The sequence below is a fragment of the Schistocerca serialis genome, chromosome 9 (genome assembly GCF_023864345.2).
Source record: "Schistocerca serialis cubense isolate TAMUIC-IGC-003099 chromosome 9, iqSchSeri2.2, whole genome shotgun sequence".
NCBI lineage: Eukaryota > Metazoa > Arthropoda > Insecta > Orthoptera > Acrididae > Schistocerca > Schistocerca serialis.
Window position 1 is genome coordinate 503,504,746 of NC_064646.1, and position 25,708 is coordinate 503,530,453.

General features: G+C 43.1%; 1 protein-coding gene across 4 annotated transcripts in view; it reads right to left on the reverse strand.

The window, feature by feature from the left end:
* The window catches only part of LOC126419879 (choline/ethanolamine kinase), a 183,667-nt gene that overhangs the window by 67,808 nt on the left and 90,151 nt on the right, over positions 1 to 25,708 (reverse strand). For all 4 annotated transcript variants that reach the window (XR_007576018.1, XM_050087130.1, XM_050087129.1 and 1 more), the window contains exon 2: positions 21,089 to 21,201. Coding sequence is in view for 3 of the 4 variants with exons in the window: in XM_050087130.1 (XP_049943087.1) it covers positions 21,089 to 21,201 (113 nt within the window). In the remaining variant the exon portion in view is untranslated. The remainder of the gene's footprint in view (positions 1 to 21,088; positions 21,202 to 25,708) is intronic.

Genomic DNA, 25,708 nt, shown 5'->3' on the forward strand with positions numbered 1-25,708 from the left:
TGTTCTGAGAGTTCACGTATCTGGATAAATGGAGTCATGCATTTTGAGGAACAAAAAGAGTAGTTACGGAACAACATCTCTATCACGCACAGACTGAGATAGCCAATTTTTTTCTCGATCGTTCTCACTTTGCTCTGTTTCAGATTTTTAATTTTCGTTCCGTACCACTTTATGGAGCTACAAATAATTGTTTCGTAAATATTTTTAGCATTATTTCACAACTTGTTGGATATGCTGGATTTAATCATACGAGGGTGAAATATGAGATCACTGAATCAAAAAGGTGGCACTTATATTCATATTAAGAACATATAACGATGTACTTTGCATATACAATCGAATACTAGAAGGTATCAGGTAGATTATATAATGGTAAGACAGAGATTTAGGGACCATGTTTTAAATTGTAAGACATTTCCAGGGGCAGATGTGGACTCTGACCACAATCTCTTGGTTATGAACTGTAGATTAAAACTGAAGAAACTGCAAAAAGGTGGGAATTTAAGGAGATGGGACCTGGATAAACTGAAAGAACCAGAGGTTGTACAGAGTTTCAAGGAGAGCATAAGGGAACAATTGACAGGAATGGGGGAAAGAAAAACAGTAGACGAAGAATGGGTAGCTCTGAGGAATGAAGTAGTGAAGGCAGCAGAGGATCAAGTAGGTAAAAAGACGATGGCCAGTAGAAATCCTTGGGTAACAGAAGAAATATTGAATTTAATTGATGAAAGGAGAAAATACAAAAACGCAGTAAATGAAGCAGGTAAAAGGGAATACAAAAATGAGATCGACAGGAAGTGCAAAATGGCTAAGCAGGGATGGCTAGAGGACAAATGTAAGGATGTAGAGGCTTATCTCATTAGGGGTTAGATAGATACTGCCTACAGGAAAATTAAAGAGACCTTTGGAGAAAAGAGAGCCACTTGTTTGAATATCAAGAGCTCAGATGGAAACCCAATTCTAAGCAAAGAAGGGAAAGCAGAAAGGTGGAAGGAGTATATAGAGGGTCCATGCAAGGGCGATATACTTGAGGACAATATTATGGTAATGGAAGAGGATGTAGATGAAGATGAAATGGGAGATACGACACTGCGTGAAGAGTTTGACAGAGCACTGAAAGACCTAAGTCGAAACAAGGCGCCGGGAGTAGACAGCATTCCAATAGAATTACTGACAACCTTAGGAGAGCCAGTCCTGACAAAACTCTACCATCTGGGGAGGAAGATGTATGAAACAGGCGAAATACCCTCAGACTTCAAGAATTATATAATAATTCCAATCCCAAAGAAAGCAGGTGTTGACAGATGTGAAAATTACCGAACTGTCAGTTTAATAAGTCACAACTGCAAAATAATAACGCGAATTCTTCACAGACGAATGGAAAAAACTGGTAGAAGCCGACCTCGGCGAAGGTCAGTTTGGATTCCGCAGAAATGTTGAAACACTTGAGGCAATACTGACCCTACGACTTATCTTAGAAAATAGATTAAGGAAAGGCAAATCTACATTTCTAGCATTTATAGCCTTAGAGAAAGCTTTTGACAATGTTGACTGGAATACTCTCTTTCAAATTCCAAAGGTGGCAGGGGTAAAATACAGGGAGCGAAAGGCTATTTACAATTCGTACAGAAACCAGATGGGAGTTATAAGAGTCGAGGGACATGAAAGGGAAGCAGCGGTTGGGGAGGGAGTGAGACAGGGTTGTAGCCTGTCCCCGATGTTATTCAATCTGTATATTGAGCAAGCAGTAAAGGAAACAAAACAAAAATTCGGAGTAGGTATTAAAGTCCATGGAGAAGAAACAAAAACGTTGAGGTTCGCCGAAGACATTGTAATTCTGTCAGAGACAGCAAAGGACTTGGAAGAGCAGTTGAACGGAATGGACAGTGTCTAGAAAGGAGGATATAAGATGAACAACAAAAGCAAAACGATGATAATGGAATGTAGTCGAATCACGTCGGGTGATGCTGAGGGAATTAGATTAGGAAATGAGACTCTTAAAGTAGTAAAGGAGTTTTGCTATTTGGGGAGCAAAATAACTGTTGATGGTCGAAGTAGCGAGGATACAAAATGTAGACTGGCAATGGCAAGGAAAGCGTTTCTGAAGAAGAGAAATTTGTTAACATCGAGTATAGATTTAAGTGTCAGGAAGTCGTTTCTGAAAATATTTGTATGGAGTGTAGCCATGTATGGAAGTGAAGCATGGGCGATAAATAGTTTGGACAAGAAGACAATAGAAGCTTTTGAAATGTGGTGCTACAGAAGAATGCTGAAGATTAGATGGGTAGATCACGTAACTAATGAGGAGGTATTGAATAGAACTGGGGAGAAGAGCAGTTTGTGGCACAACTTGACAAGAAGAAGGGACCGGTTGGTAGGACAAGTTCTGAGGCATCAAGGGATCACAAATTTAGTATTGGAGGGCAGCGTGGAGGGTAAAAATTGTATAGGGAGACCAAGAGATGAATACACTAAACAGATTCAGAAGGATGTAGGTTGGAGTAAGTACTGGGAGATGATGAAGCTTGCACAGGATAGAGTAGCATGGAGAGCTGCATCAAACCAGTCTCAGGACTGAAGACAACACGCTTGCCGTTTTGGTATCAAAGTAAAATGTCTTAAAAGTATTAACTTCTTTCGGAAAAGTGCCAACTGCAGAATTCTGCCCGCCTTGGAAAAATTTCTGCGGACGCCCATGGCTACCCCGCCCTCCCTTTTTTTTTTTTTTGCAGAACTCTAGAACGAATTCTCTCTCTACAGCCCAGTATGTGCTACTTTATTATAATGTTTTTGCAGTGGGCAGTCGGACAACGCAAATTAAGTTTGTTGTTAACTGCAAACCAGGATTTTCCCTCTCTTGAGTTGCCTTCCTTTTGGAATATATCAGCTGTTAATGCATACTAGGTGTGTTAAAAGAATAACGGAAACATGCTTTAAAGAAATTTATTTATTCGCCTAGACCAATGTTATCTCCCTTCGACATTATACACTTATACAGCGCCTTTCCCAATCCGTCAAACACTTGTCGAATTCTTTATCTCTGGGATAGCTTTCAGCTCTCTAAACGATGGTTTTTGATTTCCTTGTATGCTTAAAAGACGCCGGTCGTCTAAGGATTTATTTCCGTTCCCAAAAATAAAATGTTCCAAAAAACAAAAAATCCTGACAAGTTTGGAAACTGGGCATCATTAAAGTATAACTGTTTCCAAAAATTCACCATCAAGTAAGGAAATTTATGCATGTGTATTATTGTGGTGCAAAAGCCACGAGCTGTTTCGCCTCGAATCCAGGAGTTTCTTTCGAATCTCTGCACTCAGACGGCGTTGAACTTTAAACCAGTATTCCTTATCGACCTGAAATTTGCTGGCAGCTTACAACTGTTTGCCGGAGCGGCTCTCGAATCTGGGACCTTTGGGTTTCGCGGGCTAGTGCTTGCGCAACGTCTCCCACAACCTTACTTCCGCCAGTACCTCCTCTCCTATCTCCCAGGTCTCAGTGAATGAGTCGTGCTTGTACAGCTCAGTCTGTACAGCTCTTGCACGTGAAAGGCAAAGGTCTCAGGTTCGAGTGCCGCTCCGGCACATATTTGTAACGTGCCAGGAAGTTTCTCGTCGAAGCGAGCGAGTTCGCTGGTTCTAATGGACCAGGACGCCGAAAGTTTGTCCCCCTTTTCCTACGAATGTGGAGACCTAACAGTATCTCTACGGATGTGATTACAGTTTCCATCTGCTTTTCCGAAACTTTAGTAGTGCAAAGAAGTGAGTTAGTGTTTTGCACTGTTGCCCCATACGCAACATTTAATGTTCAGCTGACACATATAATGATAAAATCAACGTACGAGCTGATTAGTTTTGGATGGCACACTGGAGTGGGCGATAGCGACATCTCTAGAGCGTCTTCAGATAAGAATTGTCATCACGTACATATAATGCATGACATGGGAGAGGGGGGGGGGGGACGCCGGAAAGTCATGCGATGAAGTTGTTTTCCCTTTGTCTGTAAGTACGATACCAGAGATCGAACGACGATGTAAGACATCGCGACTTACTTTCTGAATACCATACTTTGCCGGAATTGGAATCGCGTGCGTTGAAACTTTTCCTGCAGTCAATAGTAATTTCAGCGAAAGACAAAGAAGTCAACAGTATTCTAGGGAGCGGTAAATAGTCTTTAATTACAGCCGCGAGGCAAACTACAGACAATTCGGGAACACAGCGCTACACGTGGCACGCTCTGCCTACATACACGGCTGTCATTCGACGATAAATAAATTGTCTTCACGCCTTTGCACAAAAATTGAATAATGCCATGCTGCACTTGCTTGGTGCCATCCACAGCACAACACTGCCGTCACAAACGCACTTTTCTCGTATGAGCTCTGAAAGCCACAGATCAAAACACTCGGCAAATTCAGAATTTCATGACTTCTGAAAAGCATTTTAATGAGTACCACATAAACGTTTATTGGTGAAAGAAAGATTATATTGGGTATCTAGCGAAATTTGCGACTAAACAGGATGTTTTCGTAGCGAGGACGCAGTGCGTTATCTTGGATGGGGAGTCGACAGATGTAGAAGTAACTTTAGGCGAGCCATAGGCAAGTGCTCAGAGTCACTTTGTTCATGTTGTATGTTGATGACGTGGCAGACAATAGTCACATCACAATTTCCGCAGATAATGCAGTTATTTATGAGCTGAAACAAGCTCTCTAAATATCCAGCCAGATCCCGGTATGATTTCAAAGCAGTATAAAGACTGGCTACTCACTTTAAATGTCGTATGTGAAGTATGCTAGCGGTAAGAGACAGTAAATGCCTTCTTTGCACTATAGCAATGGAGACACTATCCAAGACAGTGCTGCCAAAGCAGAGTTACTAAACACAGCCTTCCGAAATTCCTTCACCAAAGAAGTAGTAAATATTCCAGAATTCGATTTAAGAACATATGCCAACATGCGTAACGTAGAAGTACATATCCTCGGAATAGTGAAGCAACTTAAATGACTTAACAAAAGCAAGTCGTCCGGCCTAGACTGTATACCAGTTAGGTTCCTTTCAGAGTATGCTGATACAATAGCTCCATACTCAAGAATCACCCCGAAGAAAACTGTCTATTGACACACAGTCAACACGGATTTGGAAAATTCTTGTTAAACAACTAGCTCTTTACTCGCATGAAGTGTTGAGTGCTATTGACAAGAGATTTCCAAATTTATTCCGTATTTGTCGATTTCCTGAAGGCTTTTGACACTATACCACACTAGCCGCTTGTAGTGAAATTGCGCGCTTCTTAATTACGTGACTGGAGTCGTGACTTCCTGTCAATGCGGTCATAGTTCGTAGTAATTGACGGAAAGTCATCGAGCAAAACAGAAGTGATTTCTGGCGTTTCTCAACGTATTGTTGTAGCCCCTTTGCTATTACTTATCTATATAAACGATTTGGGAGACAATCTGAGCAGCCGTCTTAGGTTGTTTGCAGATGACTGTCGACTAGTAAAGCCATCAGAAGATCGAAACGATTTAGAAGAGAGATCTGTATGGTGCGAAAATTGGCAGTTGACCCTAAAACGGGAAGTTCATCCACATGAGTGTTAAAACGAATCCGTTAAACTTCGGTTACACGATGAATCAGTCAGATCTAAAGGCCGTAAATTCAACTAAATAGCTGGGAATTGCGATTACGGACGACTTAAATTGGAAGAAACACAGAAAATGTTGTACGGAAGGCTAACCAAAGACTGCGTTTTATTGGCAGGACACTTAGAAAACAACAGATCTGCTAAAGAGACTGTCTATACTACACTTGCCCGTCATCTTTTAGAATACTGCTGCGCGATGTGGGATCCTTATAAAATAGGACTGACGGAGTACATCGAAAGAGTTCAAAGAAGGGCAGCACGTTCTGCATTATTGCGAAACAGGGGAGAGTGTGTCACTGAAATGATACACGATTTGGGGTGGACATCATTAAAATAAAGGCGTTTTTCGTTGCGGCAGAATCTTCTCACGAAATTTCAATCACGATCTTTCTCCTCCGAATGTGAAAATATTTTGTTGACGCCGATCAACATAGGAATAGACGATCACCATTACAAAATAAGGGAAATCAGAGCTCACGCGGAAACATATAGGTGTTCGTTTTTACCGCGCCCTGTACTGGATTTAAAAAATACACTCCTGGAAATTGAAATAAGAACACCGTGAATTCATTGTCCCAGGAAGGGGAAACTTTGTTGACACATTCCTGGGGTCAGATACATCACATGATCACACTGACAGAACCACAGGCACATAGACACAGGCAACAGAGCATGCACAATGTCGGCACTAGTACAGTGTATATCCACCTTTCGCAGCAATGCAGGCTGCTATTCTCCCATGGAGACGATCGTAGAGATGCTGGATGTAGTCCTGTGGAACGGCTTGCCATGCCATTTCCACCTGGCGCCTCAGTTGGACCAGCGTTCGTGCTGGACGTGCAGACCGCGTGAGACGACGCTTCATCCAGTCCCAAACATGCTCAATGGGGGACAGATCCGGAGATCTTGCTGGCCAGGGTAGTTGACTTACACCTTCTAGAGCACGTTGGGTGGCACGGGATACAAGCGGACGTGCATTGTCCTGTTGGAACAGCAAGTTCCCTTGCCGGTCTAGGAATGGTAGAACGATGGGTTCGATGACGGTTTGGATGTACCGTGCACTATTCAGTGTCCCCTCGACGATCACCAGTGGTGTACGGCCAGTGTAGGAGATCGCTCCCCACACCATGATGCCGGGTGTTGGCCCTGTGTGCCTCGGTCGTATGCAGTCCTGATTGTGGCGCTCACCTGCACGGCGCCAAACACGCATACGACCATCATTGGCACCAAGGCAGAAGCGACTCTCATCGCTGAAGACGACACGTCTCCATTCGTCCCTCCATTCACGCCTGTCGCGACACCATTGGAGGCGGGCTGCACGATGTTGGGGCGTGAGCGGAAGACGGCCTAACGGTGTGCGGGACCGTAGCCCAGCTTCATGGAGACGGTTGCGAATGGTCCTCGCCGATACACCAGGAGCAACAGTGTCCCTAATTTGCTGGGAAGTGGCGGTGCGGTCCCCTACGGCACTGCGTAGGATCCTACGGTCTTGGCGTGCATCCGTGCGTCGCTGCGGTCCGGTCCCAGGTCGACGGGCACGTGCACCTTCCGCCGACCACTGGCGACAACATCGATGTACTGTGGAGACCTCACGCCCCACGTGTTGAGTAATTCGGCGGTACGTCCACCCGGCCTCCCGCATGCCCACTATACGCCCTCGCTCAAAGTCCGTCAACTGCACATACGGTTCACGTCCACGCTGTCGCGGCATGCTACCAGTGTTAAAGACTGCGATGGAGCTCCGTATGCCACGGCAAACTGGCTGACACTGACGGCGGCGATGCACAAATGCTGCGCAGCTAGCGCCATTCGACGGCCAACAACGCGGTTCCTGGTGTGTCCGCTGTGCCGTGCGTGTGATCATTGCTTGTACAGCCCTCTCGCAGTGTCCGGAGCAAGTATGGTGGGTCTGACACACCGGTGTCAATGTGTTCTTTTTTCCATTTCCAGGAGTGTAGATAACTGTGAAGGTGGTTCGATGAACCCTGTGATTTGCAGAGTATCCATGAAGATGTAGATTGTTTAGAAATGATCACAAAACGACAAACAACGTTCGAAGAACTAGAATTAAGTGAGGAGGGCAGGAATATGCAGCAAACTAAGTGTTGCTACCGGAGGGGACGTGGCGATAAGATCAAACTAATTATAGAACACACAGCGGCATTTAAGCCGAAACGAGTAATACAATGGGATGTATCTTCTACTATGCATAGCAGTGGACGTACAGAAATAATAGTCGTTCATAGCAAAGACTTCGTTGTCCACAGCTCGTTGTCTAGTGGCTAGCGTTGCTACCCCAGGACCACGGGGTCCCGGGTTCGGTTCCAGGCCGGCTTGGGGATTTTCTCTGCCCGAGGACTGGGTGTTTTTGTTGTCCTCCTCATTTCACCACCACCACCACCACCACCACCACCACCACCACAAACTTGGTTGGAAACACGTTTCGTGCAGTTATGTCACGTCGCCTCTTCCATTATATTACCATCTCGTGGCCGATCGACAAATATTCCGGGGAATACAAGCTTCGTCCACGTTTCACCTGGATGACCCTTGCACACTGCGGCACTAAACAAATTGTTCCTGGTAGGTGAAATTATGTGGACCAGTGAGGCTCAGCACACGCTCTCACTCAAACAGAAGCGGGCAGCGTAACTCGCCAGCCCGCGATGAATGGAGGCCAGGCTTTCAGAGAACTGCGCCCTGTGTGTGTGTTGCTGCGGGACTCTGGTATCGGGAACCGGCAGGGGTATCCGGCAGCTCCGCGATAACCCCTTCAGGAAGCATTCTGGCAGCCTACCGGCTTCGACCGTGCCGCACGACTCAGCGGAATTTACAAAAATCGCAGAATGTTACTAGCTACGAAGTGGTACCCAAAAATTCCCGAAATACATGACCCATAATTGTGGAACCACACTTCTAAAATAAAAACAGTTGGATAAGCAGAAAATTTAAGTCCAATAATATGACATGGGAGAGGAGAAAATCCTATGAAGCCAACTCAACAACACGGTGGCCATTCTGGAAGCCGCCATCTTGGGTGCAGTTCTTAATACTCCAACGGGAAGGGGGATCACAAGTGACGTATCAAGCCGACAGACAATTACATGAAAAGGACAATAGTGCCTTTTATGTGGATTAGCTTTATTTACTCTCCAGTTACACTGCACCTCCTTAAAGATGTCATGAAATCTGATATCATCAACACAAGCCGAACGCATTCATATCATCCTGTTAGCGGGAAAGGAACAGTCGTATTGTGCCAGAGGATTTCAGCCGACACCACCAGTACTTGTTGCATCAGGCAGGAAACTGACGTGAGCCGTGCATCAGTAATGAAAATTTGGTACACGTGTTGGTTTAAGTCCATGAGGAATGGGTCAAGCGAATAACAACAGCCTTACAACGTGCTGGCCTAAACATCGAGCACATATTGTAGCCTTTGTGTGTTATCACCAACGTCAGTGTTGTTTTGTACGCAACGTGACATAATTTGAGAATGTTTTATTTAAGACACGCTTAAAACGAAGACTTTTTCCGTGCTATTTTCTAGTTATTTGAGATGTTGCATGACCTGCTTTCCAGTTTCATCCAAGAAGGCGAGCTCCAAAATGGCCGCCTGGGTGAGAATACTGCCTTACACGTCTTCCCCGTCTTGTTTAACACTAATTGGCTTTGAATGCATGTTTATCCACTGTTTGTTTGGAAAGCGATCTTCCATATCCGTAAAGCACTCTGTATTATTAAAAGGATTAGGTCATACTTGAGATACTATTCTGCCCCAATGACTAAGCCTTGACATGGCGGAGGTCTCAGTACTCAATAATCCGGACGACCAATGCGGGGCAGCCTATTTCTGATGGCTGGGCGCTTGGTAAGAGGAGACAGGGAGCCAATGAGGCAGCAACGTGGAAGAAGATCAACGACTTCTGGGGCGAATGAAGATATTAATCTCAAGGGCAAAGAAGGCGGACGAATCATCGCTAGTAAAGGCGGAGAGGATGGACCTCAGCACGGCGGATCTATCGGAGGAGGCAACCACCAAGCAGAGCAAAAATCCAGGTCGCGTCTTACTTTTAACAGGCGGCTACGTGGTCAGCGTGTCTCTACATGTTGATGACGGCTGCAAAAATCAGTAGCCTCTGTCACCAAAGTGGTCGGCTACGAAATGCGGCTGTTCCCATATTGGGCGGCCTGGTAAGACCCATCTGGCGATTCGATCACAGATGTAACATCCCACGAAGGGGCTAACACCCCTTCCTAATTTACTTTCAACCAAAACATGATGGTAAACACTGAACGGTAAAGTACTCCAGGAGGTAAACAATCCTTCGTCGCTGGAAACAGTGATGCAACTAGACCGTCGGATTCTGGAGGTCTTACAACACCATGGAAGAGTCGGATCTCCCTGGAACTCTCACATACGGCCTTAGAAGAAATATATGCTAGGCACATTTAACATCAACACACTACTAAGCACTGGGAAACTTAAACAACTGACGGATGTGTTAAACGCAACATACTCCTACTAGCACTTCAGGCAATCAGATAAGGTGATGAGAAAAGCATTTGAATCAGAGGACTACGATCTATAAAGGAAAACCAGCCATAAAGAATAAACATTCACTATGTTTGGAACAGTTTCCATGGTCAAACGGAATCTAACAGAATCCATAACGAATTTTCCGTAATCCTGGTTCATAGAATTGACAAAATTTCTCAGAAAACAAACTAATTCGTTAAAATGCTTCCCGCAAAGAACATGAGAAACGGATGAAATCAGAGAAGAAATTATAGAAACAGGGAAAGAACTAGAACAACCACGAAGAAAGAAACATAGTTGGTGGAATAAGATATGTGACGAAACAACAGAGCATGGACTAAGTGCTTGGAAATAATGGAACCCCTGCAAAAAGGAAAGAAACTGGAACACATTCACTGAGATCAGAAAACAGACGTCAAGAATTATTCTAACAGAGAAACGGAGATATGACAAAAAACGATTAGAGGAAATAGATACAAATTTCAGACAGAACAAGAGGGACTTATAAAAACTTTCTAAAAAGAAATAACAGGGTACAAGCCGATGAGCCTACACTTCTAAGATTCAACAGGTAAACTGATTAGCAACGACAAAGACAAATGTGAGTTACTAGCAAAATCAAAAATTTTCTCAACTGCTAGAAACCAACGCAATGACTAATTTTCAAACAGCCTCAAAAGGTAAATCATCTTCAGAACCACCATCACTGCATCAAATTGAACAATACACTGGCCAGCTGAAAACGGCATATGAGCTGAGATGTGGAAACTGGGAGGGAAGCAGGCAGCTGAAACCATTTGTGAGGTTATTAAAGACTGCTGGGGAAGAAAAAGAATACCAGACGACGGGAAACAAGCCATAATCCATCTGCTACATAATAAGGGTGACATAAAAGACGCCGACAATTACCGAAGCATATCTCTATTTCCAGTCACCTATAAAATTATGTCCAAAGCTCTGCTGATAAAGAGAGATCAAGCAGGACACACAATTGGCTAGTACCAACCACGGTTAAGAAAAAATAAATCGTGACCACAGCAAATTTTTAACTTTAAAACTATACTTAGGATCAGAACAATGAGGAACCTTAACACACCCATTACATTCATTGATTTGAGAAAAGCGTACGATTCTGTACACATACAGTATTCCTAGCACTGGAAGAAGCGGTATCGACAAAACCACCTGACAAATAGTCGAGCAGACACTTACAGAAACAACTCCGAAACTTAAATTTATAGGAGAAGTTTCTGAAGCCTTCAGAATTAATACAGGTGTCCGGCACAGCAACGGGCTCTCACCGATTTACTTCAGTCTGGTCTTAGACAAGGTCATGAGAGACTAGCATAAAGAACTACAAAAGGAAGAAATCTAAGGAATCCATCTATGAGAAGCAAGAGGAAGATCTGAGGCGAAATGTCTCGCTTTTGCTGACGATATTGCAGTAATTTCTAAGGACAAAAGAGAAGCAAAGATAATGATAGAAACTCTTCACAAAACTGCATCTAAAACCGGATTACTAACATCAAATGAGAAAACGGTATATATTGAACATAAACACAGAGAAAAATATATACAACCGCAACATGGAAACAGCAAAAGAGTTGATAAGTGTAAGTGTCTGCGAGAATGGATACAATCAAATGTGTTGGGTAGCACCATAAGTAAAGAAAGATCGAAAAAATAGAATTAGCATACAAATTCACGCAATATCGATATAATAAAAGCTCAGTATCATTCCAGGCAAAAATTAAGCACTAGGCAACAGTAATTAACCGGGAGCACTTCATGGATCCGAACGCCTACCACTGAATAAAAGAGGTGAACAAGAAGAACTGGAAAAGAAAGAAAGGAACACACTCAGAAAAATTTTAAGAGCTCAAAAGAACAAAGATAATATCTGGACGAAGAGAAGAAATGAATATCTATATGGAAAAATAGAAACCATCGCAGACACATGAAGAAAGAGGAGATTAAAATATTACGGTCACATGTACAGAATTATTGAAACAGGCTAAACGAAGAAAATCATTTCCAAATAAAATAAAAAATACGCGATGGCTGGAAGAGACAAGAAAGGACTTGAGAAAACTTAACATCGAAGAAACACCATATATGATGGGGAAAGTTGCAGGTTACTGGTCAATACAGAAAAATTTCCTGTCCAACAACAAAATTCACAAGCTAGGACGGTGGTGTCAAATGAACAGAGGCAGGCCATCAGCCAACGCATGAAGAAGTTCTGGAATGATAAAAGGAAAAAGATTGTACCTTTGTCTTAGGTCGGTCTATAACTAGCCAAATTCTGTAATAAAATAATAAAGGATCTTATTCTGTATCAACACCTACGTCTTCACCAGGAAACGGAATACACCGAGCCCAATGTTTCTGCCTCGCCGGAAGTGTATGCTGGAGGTCTTTCTTTGTTAAGAGGTTTGGTATTCTCTGGATGCCGCTTCATGTTCCTCCACTGTATCAAATCTTTACCTCTTCGGTTTCATTTTCCTCCCGGGAAAAAGGGAGAAGCCACCAGGAGCTAAGTCTCGCAAGAACAGGGGGTGCGGAGGAACCTTCTTCCTTGGTTCACTTAAAAAAATTCTGGATAATGACGGCCCTGTGCGATTGCGCATTGTGCTGGTGTACTCTGTCGTTGGTGTGCCACTTCTACAGGCGTTCTCCTCCTGTTCTCACTCAAACGTCAGAACACCGCCATAAAACTGATTGTTTATGACATAAATAGGAAGGACGAGGTATCCATGACCAGTCTCGTGATTAAAACAAATAACAAAAACGTATCAAAATGAACTTAATGTTCTTTTTGACATGTCGGGCTTATTTTGTCCTAGGTGAAGGACTCTTCCATTGCGATTATTGCTGTTTCTGGATCATAGCCATAAATCCAACTTTGGGCAGTAGTTACAGCCTTTTAAAGGAAATTTGGATCGTCTTGAAGCAGGTGTTTAAGTACTCTGCAGGCTTCCACGTGATGTTGCTTCTGATCGTCTTGAAGCATGCGTGATACGTACTCTGAGGCAATCGTCATGTTAAATTTTTCTGACGAAAGCATTCACATGTTGCAGCAGTCTACTATCTTGCAGAAACGGGTCCCTCACTCTCTGTACATTTCCTCATTTGATGTCAGTTGACAAGAATCGTCAAAATCCTTGTATGTTCACCCATTTTTGGACGCTTATTCCAATTTTAAGTCCATGCCTGACCCAAGGTGTTCTCTCCTTAAGCTTACTTCAACATTTGGTGCGTTTTTCAGCTGTTTTCCCAAGTTAAAAACGACACTCTGTATGGACACGTTGCTTTTCCATGTGAAGCCATTACAAAGCTGGAAATTCACGGAAACAACAACGGAATTATGTTTGCCAAGAGTTAACTAAAGCACTCTAGCTCGCAGCCACTTGGCACACTGATTTCAGAAGGACGTGTGAGTAGACTCCTAATGATACCTCAGTGTATATTTAAAATTTGCGCGCAAAATTCATATTTTGTGTACTTCTGGATACCACCTCGTATTGTCGAGCCAGACATAATCAGGTTCGGCTGTTTGTGTCGGTGACTAGCAGCATAGCTGGGCTACAGAGGAAGTCTATTGTGGAATACGCCGGAAAACATTTATGAAAATCACGGAATATATAAATCACGGTGGCCTGACACGAATTTGAAAATTGCTTCTACACAATACGAATCCAGCGAATGTAACTCTGCGCCACCACTATCAGAGGAAGTTATTTTCAGGGCGTCAGCTACGGTTTAACGCAGAGTTCTATACATAGCAAAGTCGCCAGTTAACACATCTGAGCTTACGCGAAAATCTTCACGAGTCGTTTACTATGTTGGGCATGTTCGGGAACCCTTTCAGCACGCGTAACAATGAAGACCCCTCTGATGTTGCTATCGACTGTAGGATCTTACAGTACATTTCACTCACCAGATTTATTTCATCACTACGTGCCACGCAGAATTTTCACCTTATGACGACGACACGTGTTCTCAACCGCATCAACTCGACCGGCATTTCTAGTATTTCAGTAACTGCTGCACCTGGGGAAATAAAATTAATAAAAAGACGCATTACAGCTGATGGCATTCTCAGTAAAAGCGCTGTGGAAAGCACTCCATATAAGGAGCGTACTACGCTGCTTGCAGTGTTGTTCTTGAGTGCTAACAGTCGGCACTTGAGATAAGTACGTTGAGTAGAAGCACCAAAGGCCGCAGCAGCTGAGATGCCGTTGGCGAGATTACGTGACGGTCAGCAACCGCCCAGTACACAGGTGCGATGTATTTTTCGAGTGTTTTCAAGCAGCCATTTGACACGTGGCGATGACCGCGTTCCTCGAACGATACCTAACTTTCTAAGATAACTGAGCATCAAGATTGAACTTATCGAGCGAATTTAGGCCCAAGGTCTCGACTACAAACTGCGCTTTTCCAAAGCAAAACCCAATGTACAGCGCGAACACTGACGAAAAGACACTCTCCGACTGCACCGTCTGCTGTAAGACAGCTCGTCACGACAGTATGGGACCATCAATCCAGAAATAGCTAACTGTTCAGTGAAAGTGAAAAACTGTGTCGCTCTGGTCACAACGAAGGCGTTCCGGACTTTCTCAGAGTTGGATGTTCCTTGTTATCTCGTTCGGAATTAGTTTACAGAAAATTTTCCTGGACTGAACCAAAGGTACTAGCCCTTGCAGGTAGCCTGCGTCACGAAATGAAAAACCATTGGGGCAATGCGACTGTAATACATTATAACAAGATATGAAACTTCGTCGCCCAGTATTATTACTTACCTGATGAAGCATTGCTTCAACATTTTACAATAAGTCGTGATCCCGAATCCAGAAAATTTTTTACGGAAACACTGTAGTATTTTTTTCGGAGACCCTAAAACGAAAACCAACGCCTTATGCAAAAAACGATTACTTGTAATATTCAGAGAAGAATACGCAACTAGTATGTTGCGACCTCTAATACACGTTTCATTTGACGATCACGACGGAAATATTAGTTATATTTGGACCGACGGTGAGGCGCGCAGGCATCCAATCTCTGATAGTAAGATGAGGTACGAGTGGTACTAGTATTGTATCGCTGTAGAGTGCCAACGTACTAGAGCGGACATGTTTAAATGTGTTGTTAGCTCCTTGCTAGTAACAAAGAGGAAGAAACAAAGAAATCACCTGAACATTACTGCCGCTACCCTACAGTGGTTTAGACAAACCTGAATCTGCATGGGAACACGCTATTTGAAACAATCTCTCACGAACGCCAGGTCTACAAGCTTCACAGTCTCGAGCCACAGCTAATGGGCAGCACATAGGATACCTAGCCATGAGTTTTATCCTCTGTGTTTTCTACTGAACAGCAGTTTCCGACAGTTACCATTTCTGTCCTCTACTCGTCTTCTAGAAGAGGCAGCAAGTTAAGTTTTTACGGTGGCAACAACTTCACATTTTCTGGCATCTCACTATGAAGTTGTTGAAGGACTTGCCGATCATTCAACAGATACACTTACAGAATGAAACTGTCACTCTACAGCGGAGTGTGCGCTGATCTGAAACTTCCTGGCAGATTAAAACTGTGTGCCAGACCGAGACTCGAACTCGGGACCTTTTGCCTTTCGCGGGCAAGTGCTCTACCGACTGAGCTACCCAAGCACGACTCACGCCCCGCCCTCACAGCTTTAATTCCACCAGTACCTCGCCTCCTACCTTCCAAACTTCACAGAAGCTCTCCTGCGAACCTTGCAGAACTAGCACTCCTGGAAGAAAGGATATTGCGGAGACATGGCTTAGTCGGTAGAGCACTTGCCCGCGAAAGGCAAAAGGTCCCGAGTTCGAGTCTCGGTCCGGCACACAGTTTTAATCTGCCAGTAAGTTTCAGATACACTTACACTATGCGAAAATGTTCAAATCAGTTGATGCAAATGCAGTACTAAAAGTGATCTGGAGTGAAAAGAGAAGGAAAGTGGAAAATTATATCTTCATTTATTGTACAGAAAGGAATGATAAACTCAAAAATATTACTTAAAGAAAGATTAACGAAGTAAAGAAAAGTTGAAAAGGGAACTGTCGGCATCTTGCAGGGTTGTAAATATGCCATGCGAATAAGAGTGAGCTGCAATGAAGTCACCGTCTCTTGCATGCTGTGTGTGTTCCGAAATGGCGTGCACGTTGCGTCGCGATATTTTCGTTATCACCACTTTTTAAACGTTAACTAAACAATCAAAGTGAAGCTGGTTGTGCAACTTCCAAATTGCGCGCAATTTCGGTCAAGGGTCCAGCTGCAACAAGGAGGGCGGGTGGTGGTGGTGGGCACCCACAGATGCAATAGGCCGTGTGTGAAAACAATAGTCTGCTACTACTGGTGCTGTTGGTTTCGCGCCTAAATGTGTTTTTCCCACACGGAGTTGATTAACATTTTACTGCACGTGTTTTGATAGTTGTACTCTTTTTAGTATTCATTATAGCCGACGGAAAAATGTCAAATGTTACACCAACATACTACAGCTAAGGAACTTCTCGTCGATGCCGAGCGTATTGCACACGAACACAAGCTCAGATTGGTGTAGGAAATCGGCTGCGCCCTTTCCTAGGAATCATCCCAGCACTCACATTAAGCGATTTACGGGAATCGTAAACGTGGATGGCTGGACGGGATTTGAACCGTCATGCTCTCGCCACTTCGCTCGGTTGGTTCAAATGGCTCTGAGCACAATGGGAGTTAATGTCTGAGGTCATCAGTCCCCTAGAACTTAGAACTACTTAAACCTAACTAACCTAAGGACATCACACACATCGATGCCCGAGGCAGGATTCGAACCTGCGACCAGAGCGGTCGCGGGGTTCCAGACTGAAGCGGCTAGAACCGTTCGGCCACAGCGGCCGTCGCCAACTTTGTCTGTAGTGCCTATATGGCAGTTCGCAGAGGGCAAAACGGCGACGTTGTAAAGTATTCTCCGTTTCTAGCACAGCTCTCTTAGTTTCACACAACTAGTGAAATGTGACTCCTACCCAGAAAGCTACAAATTATCCGTTACAGAACCGACTGCTACCAAATGCTTAGGTATGTTTTTTACAGAGGCAGCGATTCAGCAGAAGCCTTACCGCTGACATGAGCCAGGAACTAAGAAATCGGAACTCCATCTTGTTATCAAAGCTGACACCCAAGTTTACTCTAGGGGTGCACAGTGAATTATATGTCATCGATATTCCTATCACCCCATTTAATTTTACTTAATCGATTATCCCTACGATTAAATATTTCAATTTTTCGTTTTTTTTTTGTTTTAAAACCTACTGTTAGTTAAGTTGCGGTCTATAGCTTGATTCCGGGAAAAAAAGCCCGATTGTCACTTAGGACTTGGCTCAAATGGTTCAAATGTCTCTGAGCACTATGGGACTTAACATCGGAGATCATCAGTCCCCTAGAACTTAGAACTACTTAAACCTAACTAACCTAAGGACATCACACAACACCCAGTCATCACGAGGCAGAGAAAATCCCTGACCCCGCCGGGAATCGAATCCGGGAACCCGGGCGCGGGAAGCGAGGACGCTACCGCACGACCACGAGCTGCGGACTCTCAGGACTTGTCGTGAAACGTCGGCACAAGTCGCAAAATTTCGCGTCGGCTGTGTTCTGTTTACGATTGCTGCCGCCACTAGCGATCTAACAGTAATGGCTCTTTAATAGCGTGGCGGAGTGTTGCGTGAGACAGTTCAAAAATTAATAACGCAACAAATGCATTTGAGCATGAATGTCTCCATGATATGCTTTCACCAACCTTGTTACCAGTGTCGAAATTTATACTGTTGCCGCTGATGGGTACGAAGCGCACGAACCGTGAGTTGTCAGTACTGGCTCGAATTAAGTACTAAACATTTCCCCTTTTCCCGCCCGCTCACCAACACAGCGGGAATACCGTTCCTCCTCTGCACCCCAAGCGCCTACGGGCATCCGTAACCAAGCCTTATTATTGTGTCCATTTCCCAAACTACTGTATTTCGTGTAGATAAGGGCCAAGTTAGAATCATAGAACCAAAGAAACCAGTTCTAGTACGGAAATAATATGAAAAATATGACGAAGGTTTATGTAAATGTAAGCTGTCTTTGAAGAAGTTGAAATATGAGAAATAGAGCAAGTCTGACTTATCATTTGAAAATTAACCACGTGTCTTTAAAAGAATCTTTAACTACTCTGGAAGCCTAAATTGAATTTGTGCACTGAGGTGACAAAAGTCATGGGATGGCGACACGCACATATACAGATGGCATAGTATTGCGCACACAAGTAAAGAAGGGCCGTGCATTGACGGACGTGAATTTGTACTCAGGTGATTCGTGTAAAAATGTGTTCGAAGTGATTATGGCCTCACGACGGGAACTAAGGGACTCTGAACGCGGAATGGTAGTTGGAGCTAGATGCATAGGGCATTTCATTTCGGAAATCGTCAGGGAATTCAACACTCCGAAATCCATACTGTCAAGAGTGTGCCGAGAATACCAAGTTTCAGGCATTACTTCTCACCGCGACAACGCAGTAGCCGACGGACTTCACTTAAAAGACCGAAAGCAGCTGAGTTGGATAGAGTTGTCAGTGCTAATAGGCAAGCAGCACTGCGTAAAACAGCCGCAGAAATTAATGTCGGATGTTTGACAGACGTATCCGTCACGACAGTGCGGCGAAATCTGGAGTTAACGGGCTATGGCAGCAGACGACCGACGCGAGTGCCTTTGCTAACAGCACGACATCGCCTCTCCCTGTCTCGTGAGCATATCGGTTGGACCCTAGACGACTGGAAAACAATGGCCTCGTCACATGAATCCCTATTTCAGTTGGTAAGAGCTTACAGCAGGGTCGAGTGGGGCGCAGACACACTAACCCAGGTGGCTCCATAATAGTTTGGATTGTGTTCATGTGGAATGGACTGGGTCCTTCAGTCCGATTGAACCGGTCATTGACTGGAAATCGTTATCATTGGCTACCTGAAGGCCATTTTCAGCCATTCATGAACTTCATGTTCCCAAACAAGGACGGAATTTTTTTGGATAGCAAAGCGCCATGTCAGAACATTTTGGACAATTCGAGCGAACGATTTAGCCACCCAAATCGCCCGACATAAATCCATTCCAACATATATGAGAAATATCGAGAGGTCAGTACGTGCCAAAACTCCAACACCTGCAACAGTTTCACAGTTATGGACGGCTATAGAGGCATGGCTCAATATTTCTACAGGGAACTTGCAACTACTTGTTGAGTCCATGACACGCTGAGTTACTGTACTGCACCGAGCGAAAGATGGACCGACACGATAGACTATAAGAAGATATCCTATGACTTGTCACCCCAGTGTCTGTTTCTGCTAAAAATAAAACATAAAAATGAAAATCATGTGTTTCATAAAACCGAGCAATGGGTGTTAGTTACAAAAAGAGCAAATCAAAAAACAATAGAAATTATGAATTTGTGATTTCTGACAAATGAAAGAAAAAACTATCAAATTCGTTTTCACATCTTCGATGCAGGTAGAAGCTGAGCAGAGACCACTACAATCGCTGTTATGAAACAAAGTCGCAAATAAGAAGACGCAGTGCGTTCTATGGTATCAAGAGACAAAAATCTCCAACTACTGAAGTCCAACCGATACGGCCACGAGAGAGGGAGAGGCGCTGCAGGCGATGTGCTGTTAGCCAAGGCACTCGCGTCGGTCGTCTGCTGCCATTCGAAAACAATGCGGAAGAGAAGTACATGATAGGAGTATTGTTACGTGGTACATGAAGTTCAAACAGACCGGTAATATGTTATCTTTCGTGAATAGTGAACAGTGTCAGAGATGAGAAACGGCTCTCTTACAAAGCTCTTTTCAAATCAACTCTACGTGAGTCTAGTAAATTTGTGATTCCTAGGACCACAGTGCGAAGAATTCTACACATATAAGGCATGGGCTACAACCAGATAAAGCCTTTTTCAGATGAGGCTACTTTTTACGTATCACGTAAAATTAATAAGCACAATGTGAGGATACAGGGTTCGGGAAGTCCGTACGTCGCCTTAGAATACGCTGAGGATTCCACTACAATGGATGTGTGGTACAGTCTAAGCACAACATAATCATTGGCCCTTTCTTTTTTGTTGAAAAATTAGTAATAGCAAACACCCATCTGGACATGGTGGAACAGTTTGCGGATCGCAACTGAGAGACTTGCAACCTGATGTGTTTTTCAAACGAGATGGTGTACCATCACTTTTGTAATTGCAGGTTAGAAATTTTTTTAATGAAACATATCCTGATAGGTGGTTTGAGCAAGATGGTGCCACTGCCTGGACTGCAAGGTCGCCAGACATCAGCCCTTTGCATTCCTTTTTGTGGTACTACGTAAAGGACATGGTTTACGCTATCTAAGTACCTTATGTCAGTACACTAAGGAAAAAGTTTGACAAATGCTGTTGCTGGTGTTATACATGGAATGTTGTCACACATATCGCGTGAAATCGAATATCGATTTTTCGAGCAACAAACGGCACACATGCTGAAGTTTATTCACATCCTAACGAAAACTTTGTCAGTAACTCTTTCATTTGTCATAAACCACAAATTCGTAAGTTCTATAGTTTGATAATTGTAGGAAGACTTGAGGCCCACCCTGTTTAAGTGTGATAACATCGCTGTGTTTTTGTGGAATAAACAGTTCTATCATAAAAAATTAATTTTAAGGGAATGCTTTATACAGCTAAAAATAAAGACATGGCATTAACATTTAAGCGAATAGTTGATTATTTGGATACAATTTATCGATATGATTAACTGACTTACTTAAATAATAGACTTGTTCACACCCGCTCGTTCTTAGTTTTACTCTAATATTGCTATTGGAGAGCAGTCGACTGACCTGATCCTCTTTAGCTGGATGTCCTTGGAGGTGACTGACTTCCAGGCGCCGTGCAGGTAGTCTCGGCAGATGCGCGCCGCCCGCTCTCGCATCTCGCTGCCCTCCACGTTCATCTGACAAAACAAAACAAAAATATCGTTCATTTCCATAGTTACGGTAACACAGAACTAACATCAAACTCTCGTTGTTGGACATCGAGAGAACGAACAATCAATACGATGCGTATCGCTAACGTACGCCAACGGTGTCCACATAAAACACTGATTCAGCTTTTACTGCGTGCACCAACATCAGAAAAACTGCTCCTGCCAACATATGGTAGAAGCAGCTTCTTTAAATTTGGTGGTCTGTCAGTTCTCATTACATTAATGATTTTTCGGTCAGCAAGCACGATGTTCATGGAGGGAAGCTGCGCGTGCAGTTTGTGCACTGTCCTGGCAAGAATTCTTAGCTGCACAGACAGAAGAACAGCTTCATCAACTGAACCACAAGCACATGTATAGGAAAACACGGAACCATACAACCACTAAAGGCGCTGCAATTAACTACGGCGAAATGCGTTTGGCAAAATGCGAATTGTATGTACAATATTCAGTCGCGGGCAGACGGCTTTAAAACCTTTCATTCAGGACGACAGATGTACGCCTTATAGTTCCTCGTATTTACAGTTTAACGTTGAAGTCATTGAAGGCATTTTATTGTAGTAGTTTGTCATACAGGGCGACTTTGCAAAATGGGGCAAATTGTGGGAAATGATCACAGAAATGACGATGATCCGAAAAAGGTCATATGGGCTTACGGTCGAAAATGCGTTTAGAGGGAGGTACACCCACTTAAATGTGGAGGTGAAAGATCCTTGGCAGCGTAGGTTTCAATAATTGAAACCACACACGAGAAAATAACAGGCGAGTGGGAATATTCTGTCTCTACTAGTGTTTTAGTTCCACACATAAGAGGGTAGTGATGTGGTAGCCACATCACCCTCCATACCACCAAAGGCATTCCACACGTAGGGCTAACTATTTTCCATAAACAAGGCCACATTTTGAAACCATTTTAAACACAAAATAATATTAACTTTTCCTTCTTGGAACAGTTTGCTTCATTCTATTTGCTACCCTACAGTACTTTGTGTTCAGCCCGTCGACATTTACTACTCGCGTAAAAAAATTACGACGTACCTTCACGAGTACTTAAAAACACGAGCGCACGCAGATGTACAGTAATTACATTAGCAACGCTGACGTTACAAAACAATTGTATAACATCTGCTACCTCATTCCAAACAATATTGACACAGTTTAGGTCAAAATAAAGAAGGGTTATCAAGTACAGTATTAAAATCTTGAGATCTACATAAAACAACTATAGGAAAGAATCCGATACACAGAAAATAAACACTATAAATGCCGCCTTACCGCATCATTACTACACATAAATACTACCGGTCTATATGCCAAGTATACATACTATGAGGGGTCTTAAATCAGCTGGCTACAAATGAAGCACCACAGAACGAACCAAAACCAAAGATACAATTTGTCGTATACTATCTTAGTGTAATATCAAAACAAATGTCGGGGCGCGTAATTACTTCCTATTTCAAACATTAAAAACTTACTTTACGAATTGCAAAAAGAAATATTATTTACTACACTCAAGTTTCGTAGTTCCTCATAGCCGGATTCCATGTGGCAGTACCACGTGGAAATTACTAACAAGCAGAAGACAACACAGATACACAAAATGTGCCTCCTGCATTTGAAACGCACACATAAGAAGCCCATTTCAGAAACATTACACAGCTGCAACGGCTACACGGAGCAGCGACTTCCATCAAGGAACGACGACGAAATCCCTTGCCAAGTTCCAAGAATCGGTGCACATTGAAGTTGCTGAGCGATTTCGATATATATCGAGCGGTCGATTCTCGATATGTTGACAAGAGACACGACAAAAGACGAACGCATTGGAAACGCATATATTTTATGGTGTTGAACATCACGACGAGAACCGGTCACTACATAGGTGTAACAGTTTTGTTTAATTAATGCAAGCTTAATGAGAAAGCTACAATTTACATTTCCTACGAATGTGTTATAATAGGAGTATCTGGTTATGCAGGTTGACTTAACTGTGACCCAAACGATCAGCAATTATAATGTTTGTGAGAAACTTTTGCGTGATGTCGATAAAATTCTAAGCATATTTCCGTCTCTGTCTACCTGTAACTTCGCCGTTCAGTTTCCGTTAATGAAACAGAACTGTTACGCCCATATAGGGACAGGTTCTCGAGGTACGTTGTGATATTCAATAAGAGACCTCTAAGCATGTTGGGTCTACGTCGATGACAAATAAAATAGAGCTTGTACTTACGCAGGTTGCAAATTCTGGATCTCAGCAACTATTGGGAGATAGACTGCTACCAGTTACTCCTAACTACGCGCAAAAAACGAATTCTGCTTTGTGTCAAGCCACAGTCCGAGAGTAAACGTCACTGCCTATTTGTAGCGAGAAGTTACATCTCGGAATCAGTAGGTCCACGACCTCGATTAGGTACAGTCACGAAATATTCATTCAAATTTAAAACTTTTTTCACGCGCAAGTCGTAGCAGGTATGACTCTGCCTGAAATAATATGAATTACAAAAATCCCCCAATGTCTATTAAGCCTTTCGTAGATCAAAATGTTAAGATTTGCATTGGCTTCTTTTAATAGAAACCATAAATGGTAACATTGAACGCCATGTCCGTACATTAACGTTGCCAAATTCATGTATTCATCGTAAAAATGCTGGTGGTAAAAATGATACATTTAATGCAACAAGAGCAATATTAGAAATAGGTCCTTAAATCACAGCCAACAAAAGTTTGACTCACAACTTTTCCTTTCCAACTGCATCAAATAAGAAATTGAACACTGACGGACGCATGACACGATTCAAGTCGCCAATAAAAAATTTTAAACTTTTAATCTCATTTCGAATGTTCCCAAATATTTGTGAATATAAACGTCACAGCCTCGGAATAAAGGAGTGAAATATTTGTAACCACCAGCATCTTATGTCATATCGTTCTCTGCTAGTACAGTGTATTCATATGAAGTTGAACATTGACAAATTTGTTCTTTAACATAACGACGTTTGAGGAAAAGTGGGAGAGTCTCACAGGACACACATTGCCCAGATAGTCGCAGGTTCTGGAAATACAGAAAGTGATATATGTGCAACTGATCCCGATCCCCCGATCTCCCCTCTTTCTTTATAGACTATTTGAGAGACTTCCACATTTGCTCGATATTCTGCGCGTATACAGAAGGCTCATCACATACTACAAATTCTACGGAATGATTCACAAAATCGTGATCAATATTTTTCTTCTTTAAAGCTCGATATGACTTCCAAACCGTCAGCGATGATCTTCGTATCGAGTAATTGCATTTGCGGCGCCACAGCGCTTGCAATTTTTCCCCTTTTGAATACATAAGCAACATAAGACACTTCCGAGAGTCCCGCTAGAGCCCTTTAAAAACCCGGATGTGTTCTTTTACATTTCTGAGGTTTCGCCCTCTTCCGTACTTACGTGTAGCAATCTAAGATTCATCATCTTCCGCCACATTATTCTGACCGCCAATCGGAACACTGTCGTTAGTCAACATAGCAGGCTTCTCCACAAAACCCGTAATAATCTTAGACGGTATTCACTGACATGTCAGATTCCACCGCAGTCTCCTCCAAAACGCAGTTTCTCAATTTCTTATACAACACGCAAAAACTATGATGCTTTGCTGAATAATTAATTTAGCATCTTGGAACCAGGTGTTGGCACGTATGTTAAATTTTCTCCTGTATTTTTTACACGATAAGGATAATTAAGTATGACTTCTCACCTTGCACAGGGTAACAATTTGCGGCACCAAAATGCATGCAATTTCTCGCATTGTGGCTAGGAAGGTGTCCACACTCCCGACAAAATTCCAAATATTTCGTTGTATCGTTCAAACGTGGAACCAACTCCTTCCACGTAAGAAAATGCGACACATTCATCCCGCTAGCCTCCTCTGGTACATCTACCTTTTTCAAGAAATATTTTAGTGTTCTCAGCCGACTTTCTGCACTCAAAGTCCGCACTTCCCGCTTCGAGACTCGACAGAGCCGAACGTTCGATATGTATCGCTCGCAATGGGTCTGTTACTTCGATGTGCACGAATTCTTGTAAATTAACAATGCCATATCAGAACACGCAAGCAGAGCCTTTAAATAGTATCAGTATTGCAGCAAACAATGGTAAATTGATGCAAGCAGCGCTCCTAGATATTCACCTTGAATTGCGGCTCCTATTTCATGCAACACATAACAAAGATGTATAAATGTATTTCCTCCTTCGATGGAAACAAAGCACTGTGAACCTTAACGACCAATTCGAGTAATCGAATGCTGAGCGTCAAGTTTTTCCTTCCACAAACCATATACCATCTTGTGAAATCAGCGTTTCTAGCCCTAGCATTGTTCACGAATTAAGTTCACGCTAAGTAAAAATGTTTTACTGGTCCGCTTGCTGTGAAATGTTTTCTAATTTAGAAAGTGTTCGCATTCGCAATTTTTTTGATCACTCGGCATCG